The sequence below is a fragment of the Dryobates pubescens genome, chromosome 29 (assembly GCF_014839835.1).
Source record: "Dryobates pubescens isolate bDryPub1 chromosome 29, bDryPub1.pri, whole genome shotgun sequence".
In the NCBI taxonomy this organism is placed as follows: Eukaryota; Metazoa; Chordata; class Aves; order Piciformes; family Picidae; genus Dryobates; species Dryobates pubescens.
This window is the reverse complement of record NC_071640.1, coordinates 3,806,040-3,815,877: the sequence shown is the minus strand read 5'-3', so window position 1 is coordinate 3,815,877 and position 9,838 is coordinate 3,806,040. Positions and strand designations below refer to the sequence as shown.

The 9,838-nt window shown below is 48.7% G+C and overlaps 1 protein-coding gene across 2 annotated transcripts; it reads right to left on the bottom strand.

Moving 5' to 3' along the window:
• Nucleotides 1-509: 509 nt before the first annotated feature.
• On the bottom strand, nucleotides 510-9,060 carry CARD9 (caspase recruitment domain family member 9). Of its 2 annotated transcripts, XM_009907453.2 has the most exons (12): nucleotides 8,871-9,054; nucleotides 7,296-7,433; nucleotides 6,557-6,882; nucleotides 5,975-6,154; nucleotides 5,617-5,766; nucleotides 5,079-5,204; nucleotides 4,766-4,957; nucleotides 4,021-4,062; nucleotides 3,383-3,428; nucleotides 1,890-1,960; nucleotides 1,515-1,591; nucleotides 510-694 (listed from the first exon to the last, which is right to left on the bottom strand). In XM_009907453.2, the coding sequence occupies exons 1-12, from the start codon at nucleotides 9,052-9,054 to the stop codon at nucleotides 598-600; spliced, it is 1,629 nt and encodes a 542-aa protein (XP_009905755.2). In that variant the 3' UTR covers nucleotides 510-597. The 2 variants fall into 2 exon arrangements, with proteins under 2 accessions (XP_009905755.2, XP_054030464.1); XM_054174489.1 differs by lacking the exons at nucleotides 510-694; nucleotides 1,515-1,591; nucleotides 1,890-1,960 and having other exon boundaries at nucleotides 2,481-3,428; nucleotides 5,617-5,769; nucleotides 8,871-9,060.
• Between the last annotated feature and the right edge of the window lie 778 nt (nucleotides 9,061-9,838).

The following is a 9,838-nucleotide window of genomic DNA, read 5'->3' as shown; positions in this document are numbered from 1 at the left end:
GAGCTGTAGCTGTAGCTGGAGGCTTCAGTGGTGTCCCTTGGTCTGGCCCAGGTGTGGCAGGTTCTAGAAGTGGTGGAGATGGATCCTGCGGGGGAGCAGCTGAGCAGAAGAGGCAATTGCTGCCACCTGAGATGTGCCTCAACCCTGCCTGAGTCTGCAAAGCCACGAGAGGGGCAGATCAGCAGCTCTAACTGCACTCACCTGATGCTTTTTTGTGTTTCCTTGGCCACCTCCCAGTGTTTTGCTTCTGTGCCCCTTGTGCCAGGGCTGACAGTCCCTGTGAGAGCATCAGCCCCATGCCTGGCAATCCCACCCACAACTAATTTCTTTCTGTTTAATATTTAATCCTAGGTTTTTGGTTTTAAATATTTAATCCTGTATGACTCCACACCTCTCACATCTCCACATTGCCAAGAGAGACAGGGATGAGGGGATGCCAGGTCTTAAAAAGCCAGCATCCCATTGGAAACATTAACTTGCCATACATGTTTGGTTATGTGTTTTTAAAATCTTAGAATGGTCCATTGAAAGAGCAATGCAGAGGGCATGGCAGCCCCTAGAGCAGGCTGGTGTAGCCCTCACAGCTCACTTCTGCTCTCAGGAGCCTTCAGTGTCGGTGTTGTCGCTGCCAGTGGTGTTCTCCCAGTCCGCCTCGTGGTGCCGGTCCTTTGGTACCATTCTCATTGCTCTCTTTCTGAAAAGAAGAGGAGAGGTTGAATTTTTGGAGGTTTTCTGCAAGCAGCTGGTATCTGAATGCTTTGGGGAGTTCAGTGGGGAGGTTCAGTAAGTGTCAATCCACTTGGTATTTAAGTGAACATCACACACCCGACGTTAAGCAAGCACAGGTTAAAAATGGGTCTACACTGATAAGGGCATTCTTACATTTCTTGAAGAGTGGTGTTGTGTGGCTGATACTCAGTTAAAAAAGCTGAAAAATCCTGCCCAAAGTCCTTTCTTTAATAAAAGAAATAGTATTGGCAACTATCACAAGCATAGTTCACAGTGTCATTAAGAGCACTTCTATCTACTGCTAGAACTAAGGTCCCTGGCTGACAAGTTTTCATGTCTCATGCTCCACAGAGGCAGTGACTTCACCAGGCACTTGGAGAAAAGACCTTCAAAACAAGCTTCTGAAGAGGGCAGAGGGGAGGAATCTACTGCCACTCAAGTCATGGGAGCATGGACTTGAATGTCAGCAGTATGTCAGATGGACAAGGAGTGTCACACAGATTTTGCTCACATGAGAGGAATCTATCACATTCATTGAATTAGAAATACTTTAGTCCAGAGCTAATGGGATCATTGCTATCTTGCCTCCCTCTGGTACTAAACCAGGAGGCTCAACCAGTTCAGCAGGAAGCATGAACCTCTGAAGATAAGGTCTAGAATGAATTTATGCCCTCCATGAATCAAGCTGGGGGACAGGGGATGGACAGGAAAGGAGAAATACAAGAAGTTAATCAGTCAAGTCACATGGGTATGTTTAAGTTAGTCCAGCTTACTAAAGTCCAGACCTTCGGTAGCGCTCAAAGCAGTCCTTCATCCTCCTCCTCTCCTTTTCTGCCAGATCCTCATTGGCTAAGCCACACTCCTTCAAGTGGAGGGGGAAAAAAACAACAAAGAGAATCCACACAAATATTAAACTGTAAACTCAGAGATCAAGACCAGAAAGTAATCAGCTGATGTTTCTAAGCACAGGTAGAGAAATTGCCACCATAAAGTGTTTCTGCTGTTCAGAGCTCACCCTTTGGGGAGGGTGAATTTGGCACAAAGTGCTCAGATTTTCAAAGCTCTGCAGCTGTTTACAGGCTTCTCAAACCATCACTAACAAGAACATAAAGATCCCAAGCCCCAGCCACAGTAAAGAAGAGCCTACAAGATGGTCTTACTGTGGGTGACTTTGGAGGCAAACCGCTCTCTCCAGTGCTAAATTGCTGGGTTTGTCCTTCAGGATAATCTTCTGAGAGAAGGAAAAAAATCACTGCTTTAGTCACAGTTGCCATTGCAAAGTAACTTCCTCCCCCCCTTTGCCAATCCCTCAAACAGCAACAGTTTTACTGGAACAGCTACCCAACACTACACAGAGTCAACAGCAGAACTGAAACCAAGTCCCCAAACCTTCAGGATTCATTCACAGGCCTGAGTCACTTCTCATTTCACTCAGACCCTAGATCTTGCTCAAGACGATGAGGTTTCCCATCAGGCTCAGAAAGAGGCAGAAGCTTTCCAATTCCTGCTTGTGCAGGAACAAAATGAACCTTTGCAAAGCAGCAGCTCTGCTTAGCATCATTTAAAACAAAGCCATGTTAGAGGTTATCATGAGGATTCAAGTTGATCATCATTTTAACCATCATTTGTCCCTCCCCCCCAAAAACTAAGTTGTCCATATCACATCATCCTGCATTTTAGTGAAGCCCCTTGTATCGTGAGCAGGTATTGTGAGGCATGTTTTGGACTGAGTGAAGCAGAATAGAAAAGGGCTTTTGGGATCAGTATTGTTCAGCTTTGGTGAAAAAATCTCCCATCTTAAATTAAAAGATGATATTGATCTTCCAGGAGATCAAAGCAGAAAACTGCTGCTGCTGCTGTGCCAGTTTCCTTCATTTCTGAACATGTTCTGAAAGAGAATTTCAGGTTCTTAGAGGAGCCTGTTCATTGCTTTTTCCCCACACTGCTGAATCATTTCCACTGGGGATGCCACAGAAACAGAAGCAGTGACAGCATTAACTACACGGTTCTGCTTTTGTGAGCAGAGCCTGCAACAGAAAAGAGAAGAGGGGAGGGACAGATCCCTGGAGAAAGCCACAGGGTCCAGCTGAAATGGAAGGATGTTTGTTCTGTTCTAGGCTCTGACACAAATGCAAGAGGAGTGAGGAGAAAAAAGGCACCCAGGAGCTCTCTCTCAAAGGCAGCAGGTGCTTTTTCCTGGACAAGTTCAGCAGGCAGATTACCTCAAGAAAAAGCCTCAGGGTCCCAGAGATGGTCTAATGATACCACTTCTCCCAGGTCATTCAGCTACATGAAAGACCCTTTCAGAGATTATGGTAGTGAAAAGCCTGTGGAGCTTTTTATCTTAGAAAAGCTTTCCAGGCATTCACTGTTCCCAGCAGCTGGGGACATGTTCTTCTTTTATAGGTGAGAGAGCTGCTGGTACAGCAGAATGCCTTGATTTATGGGTACCTACTTTGAGTCAACTCAAGGAGGTCTTACTCAGAGTGCCAAGCACACCCCACTGAGAAGCATCACTCCCAAACCAAGTCCCCACTTGGACTACCTGTTCTTCACTAGAAATAAACCCCAGGAATGTCTTTTCCTGCTCTTTTGAAGCACTGAATCATCCTCTCACAAATTTTACTCTACCTGTTCCCAAGCAAAGCCTTACTTTTAGCTGGTTCTGTATCTTCATCTAGATGACCATGAAGAGTAAGCTGTGGGACAGAAACAAAGCACAAATGTGAGAGCTGTCCCTTATTGTGTCTCAGAGTGAGCAGAAACAGATGGAAGAATATAAGAGACCTGACCTTTCCCTAGTGCAGCTTGCTGTGACCAAAACAAGAAACTGAGACAGAAGTTACAGAGCTACTCATCCTCCATGGATAGATCCTGTTCCTTTGGTCTCATTTATACTTTCAGCCTCCAGACACTGTGACACTCACTTCCACACTGAAGTTATGAACTAAGTGAAAACCATTTTTACTACAGATGTCCCTGGGGTGAGATTTATTTTAGCCTGTTCTCCCACAAGGCAGACAATTAGAAGCAACTCAAAATAAATCAAGTCCCCTGATGTGCTTAGACTCAACAAGTCTTGTTGATTGAGGCCATAACTGTGTCCTACCCTTGAAATCTCAGGACACAGGGAGAATCAGTCACTGGTCTGTTTTGCTGCCTGTGTACTTTTTGGTATCACAGAAATGGAGCCTGAGCCATGGACTGAAAACTGCTGTTACCTGGGAAACTCTGAGGAATGTGAAACCATCCCAGCAACATAGTAAAAGGTAAACAGGGCACTGTGCTCACCTCCTGGGAATCTCTGGAGGAGGCATCATCCAGGTCAGAGGTCTGAAATAAAACCAGCATAAATTGTTGGAACTGGAACAGGTTGCCCAAGGAGGTGGTGGAGGCCCCATCCCTGGAGATACTCAAGGTCAGGCTTGATGGGGCTCTGAGCAACCTGATCTACTGAGGATGTCTCTTCTCCCTGCAGGAGGGGTTGGGCTAGGTGACCTCTAGAGGTCCCTTCCAGCTCAGTGCATTCTGTGATTCTAAAGTAATCATTCCTTCTAAGCAAGAAGTGGTACTAAGGGAATAGACAGCAGCCTGAAAGCTCCAGAAACCAGAGAAGTGTGGACTTCCTCCCTCCTACACTCCTGTCTGATGGCTTGGAGAAAGTACACCAGATACCACCCTAATTAAAAGGCCCAATGTATGGAGTTTCATTCCAGAAACCTTTGCTCCCATTTCATCCAAATGGCTCAGACTTGGTCTCTAAACAGAGCTCACTCTTTGGGGCTTGAGGACCCCCTCATCATCTCTGGACATGCTTCAAACACAAAAGGCCTCAACTTGCATCATCTGTGCCTGGAACCAGGGTGATGTAACAGAAACCATCACTTCATTATTCTAAACTCAGCATTTGCAAGGAAATGGTCACCCACACAGCTGCCTGCTGACTTCAAACTGCTCTGGGGCAAAGCCCTCAGAACTGGCCCCAGTTCTGGCCAGCTTCCCAACCCACACCCAGAGGACAGCTCCACAGACACACCGGTGTGGGTAGCTCCAGCTGCAACCTTTTCAGTTTGGCTTGGGTAGCCAGTAACTGGCTCTCCTTCTGGAAGAGCTGCAGCTGCAGTTCGTCACAGCGCTCCCCCAGCTCCCGGACCTGCTTGCGGTGAGCGTCCCTCTCCACCAGGCTCTTGGAGTACTGCGTGTAGAACTGCTCTCGAGTCAGGAGTGCCTGGCGGGAGGGACAGCGTGGTGGCACGTCACACACCAGCACAGTCAGGGTAACAGTACCTGCCCCCCATCAGACTGCAGAGCAGGGATCAGCAGCAGCTCCAAGAAGAGTGTTTTATCACCTGGTCTCTTTCTGAAGCCACTTCCTCCATCTGCTGCAAGACAGCTTCAATTCGCCTTTTGTACATCTGGGAGTCCTTCCTCAGAGATGTGCACTGTAGTTCAAGCATCTCTTTTTCCTCTGCATACTGTTGAGACAAGGTCAAAAGCACCCTGCTTGGGGGCAGAGTCTGACCTGGACTCTCTCCATTCACAACACAGATTGTTATGGCCAGACCTCCATGCAGTGTCAAAGTTTGGCCAGCCTGTCCAGTTGGGGAAAAGCCAACCAGAAGGTTGGTCACCATCACTAAGAGCACTGCTAACATGATGGATTTATGTCAATCATGATAAAAGCTCCAGGCTGAAGCAGGGACTGTTAATTAACACAGCCTTTACCAGGTAACAGTTAATGCCACAGGCAGAGCATGCTAGGACATTAGGGAGCCTTTCTTCAACAAACCAACACAGACACTAGAGTAGGAGCAGCAAGGAATGCTGCTGAGCAGCACCTCTGCTCCACTGGCAAGACACTGCAGTTTTTCCCTCTGCTTATCTTACTTTGTCCTGGAACACCTCAGCTCGCTGCAGCTGCTTGCGAAGGTTGTAAATGGTCTTCAGCAGCTCCCGGCGCTCTTCCAGCATCTGGCTGCAGTCATTCTCCAGAGTCTCCCTGGAGAGGCTCTTCTCCAATCTCTGTTCCCTGGCAACCTGCTGGACATGAAAAAAAAAAAAAAAAGTGAGATACAGCAGCCATCTAACTCCATATGAAGTCTTTTCTCACAGACCTACAAGCTCTATTGGACATGGGAGGAGAAGGCCAGAACAACCCACGCGGTCTTCAGTGCAGCCTCATCACTGCCCTGCCTGCTACAGATAATCACTTCTCAGGAGTCCACTCCCAGCCACTCTCACCAACCTGGAGAGTGTTCTCCAGCTCCTGATTCTTGGCCAAGAGCAACTCCTTCTCCTGCTGGATCTCCCATACCACCTCATGGCTCGGGCGCTGCTCCATGGCGTGTTTCAGTTTCATGCTGTGCTTCCGCTCCAGCCGGCAGTCATCCTCGGCCTTCATGAGGCTGTGCTTCAGGCGATCGATCTGCAGGAAGGTTCAGAGCTCATGAGGAACAGAGAGAAAGCTCTGGACAGCAAAAGCAGTTCTTATTCCCTTCCCCAGACAAAACATGAGACAAGTTTCTCCCCAGCTTTGTTTTCCCCAGGATGCTGTGGTGACCAGAGTCCTGCCTGTGTGCTAAATGGATACATGCTGCTCTTGGGAGGGAGCCCAGTCTTGAAGGAGAGGAAGACTTAATTCTCCACAGCACAGCTTGCAATACGTGGGCCTGCTGAGCTAGACACCACCAGGACATGCCACTGCTAGAGAAGATGCACAGAATCTAATGCTGGACTGGTCTGGACCATGCTGAGCAAAGACAAGTCTGGTGCACAGCCTTCCAGGGATCAGACAGGAAGAGGGAAGCTTTGGACAAGGTTGCCTGACCTCCAGCACCAGGTCGTGGTTCTTCATGAGGGCAGCGCTCTTCTCCTCGCTCTGCCTGGCGTAGTTCATTGCCAGGCTGTAGTTCTCGTCCTTGCACTTCCGCAGCTCCTTGCTCAGGCTGTCCCTCTCCTCCTTTATCTTCTGTGCCCGCTCCTGGTGCTTGTGGAGCAGGCTGTCCCTCACCCACATCTCTCTGATGGTGTCCTCTTTACTGTGCAGCCACACGGTGAGCTCCTGCACCTTCCGCCGCTCCTCCTGCACCGTGCTCTGCAGCTTCATGATCTCGTTCATCAGGAGCTGGCTCAGGCCGGATTCCCCAGCAGTGTCTGTTTGGTGGGCAGGTGTCAGTCCCTGCTGTCCTGTCTGCTCCCCAGCAGCACCTACAGGAGGGGCTCCCACCCACGTATCACTGCAGCTCAGGACCATCACATGCTGTGCACAAGCGTGCAAACCCTGAAGGGGTGTGATCAAATTATTCCCGCAGCTTCCCCCCTGCTCTGTGCCCTTCTGTATCAGTTTCCCTGACAGAACAGGCAGAAGAAAGAATTGATCCTTCTGCTTCCTTTTTCACCCCTTCCAGGTCCAGCCTGTGATGCCAGCAGGGCCCTTCTGTCCAGAACCCTTCAAACCACACAGACTAACCCAGGGAACCTCCTGACTCTGCTCACCAGAGGTGGGGAGAGGCAAAAGGGGAGGTGAATCCCACTTGCACAGCAACACCAACGAGCAGAAGCATTACCTATAATCGTAGAGAAAACCCTGCTGGGCTCCTTGCCAGTTATTTTCTTGTACAGTTGTGGATAATAAAGCTCAAGACTTTCCAGAAATGCCTCAAAACCCTTGTGTCCTGTTCTCTGAAGAATGTCCAGAAGAACACCTGAAACAACAGCAACAGGGTGAATATTCTCTGAGTTTATTGCTTTACCTGTTTCTAACATAACAGAAAATTGCTCCACTTTTTCCACATGCAGATTCAAGGCCCTGGGATCAAATCCCCTCAGCTAATCCTAACCTGCTGTTACTATACAGAAGCATTTTAGTTGTGAACAGTTAAAAGTTAACCCTCGCACCTAGCTCCCATTCAAAAAGCAGATCTCAGAAGAGCACTTTCTGTTACCCTGCTGATAATCACACAAAAGGGGAGTTAAAACAAAGCACCGTGGCTGTTTCTGCAGCTCAAGGCTCCTCTTCCATGTACCAAAGGCAAAAATAGGGGGAAAGGGAGCACTGGTGTAAGAACTCTGCACAAAAGTACAGAGGTAGCAGGGACAAGCCCAACAGAACCTGGACTAAAAAGACTTTGAGCTCAGTTTCCTACTTTGGCTAGAAATACTCTGTACCAAATCAAGGCTGGAAGGGGGGGGTGGGGGTGGTGGTTCTTTTGTGTGATGCAGTTTCCCAGTCTGGAAAACAGGGGAAATAATATTTATTCTTCTTTTTTTCCTGCTCTCAATGACCCTCAGTAATTTATCTGCAAGAGTTAATCCAACCCAGAAGATGTACTAATAGCACAACGCAGTCTTCATTCTCCCTGTCTGGAAGAAGCCCAGCACTGTAAAGAACAGTCACAAAGAGTTTACTTCATGTGCTGCCAGCATTCCCTCAAACCCCAGAAGATAGGAACAAGGGACAATAAATGTGAATTCATCTTGGAAATCTCCCTCTGCAAAAGTATTACACAAGAAAAGCCTCATGGGGGAAGCCCAAGCAACTCCCTCCCTTATGCTAATCAAGAGGTGCAGGGCACCAAAAGGCTGCACACCCCCTCTGCCCAAGGATGCAGTGACAGCTTGAACATAGAAGATTTTACCTCAACATGAGAAGAAACTTCTTTATAGTGAGGGTGACAGAGCACTGGAACAGGCTGCCCAGAGAGGTTGTGGAGTCTCCGATTAGGTGGTGTTGGGTGATAGGTTGGACTCGATCTCAAAGGTCTTTTCCAACCTATTCCATTCTATTTCTATTCTATTCTACTCTCTGGAGACTTTCAAAACCCACCTGGATGCATTCCTGTGCAGACTACCCTAAGTGACCCTGCTTTGGCAGGGGGTTGGACTGGGTGATCTCTTGAGGTCCTTTCCAACCTCTAATGTACTGCGATATTGCCATCTCCATTCCTCCTCTCCCCACAGTGCTGGAGAAAGTGGAGGGGACAGAGGCTGCACAGCAGTGCCTCCACCATTTGTGTAATGCTGTGGTAGCCTAGGAGCAACGCATTCCTTCAGGCCCAGTCTGTTAGCACTCTTCCAGTCTGCTCCTAGGGGGTGACAGAGCATGGGAGCATCTAAGGGGCCAGCAGGTGCTCCTCACCCACCTGCCTTCCGTTTGCGCACCACCAGGCTGGGGTCGTTGAGAACCTGCTCCTCGTCGTCGTGGCCGATGACCTTGCACTGGCGCAGGTAGGGCGTCAGGCGGCAGGGGTCGATCACAGAGATCAGCTTCACACGGAAGTTCTCCAGGTCGTTCCAACATGCCTCATCCTTATCTTCTTCCAACATGCTGGTGAGTGAGCAGCGTCGATGGGCAGCGCTGCTCCGCCTCGAGACAGCAAAGCGGAAGTCCAGCGAGCAGACTCCAAGCCTCCAGAGCAGCGGGGGATGTGTGAAACCAAGAATGTTAGCAGGCTGGCAATGCAAAAGCACCCTTTAGATACAGGAACACGTCTCCCACGTGGGCTTTCACTCAGGGCTTGCAAGTCACCTGCAGAACATGGGGATACAGGACAGCTCTACCTGACAGAGAAGTGAGGAACCAGGCTGGAGGTCTCAGCAGCTGTAAGGCTGGTGCCAGTGCTGCTGACATGTGCAGGAGAGCCAGAAGGAAATCCTGAGAAAGCAGAAGTCACCCAAGCTTGATGATTTTGGACTTGGTGATCTTGGAGGTCTTTTCCAACCTTATTGATTCTATGATTTCCCTCCAACCAGCTGAGCATCTCCCAGATCTCATTGCAAGAGGAAAGCGAAACCATTTAGCAACAGGCCCACAGGTGACAGTCATTGAGGACTCCATGAAGAGAGAGAAATCCAACTCAAGATTCCCAGCAGCCCACCCCAAGGAAGTGCTGTCAAATCTCAGACATCACCATGGACTCTCCAGCTTCTCAGCTATGCTTAGAATTAACTCTTTAATCCCCATAAGCAACACAAAAGGGTGGAACAGAACACAGGGTAAGCTGACAGCAAACCACAGCTTTCCAATTTGAAACTAAACATCCTCTGAAGAAGTGAAAACCTCTCTGAAGTTTTCCCAACCTGCTGTAGCTTCTGCTTTACAAACAGGTCA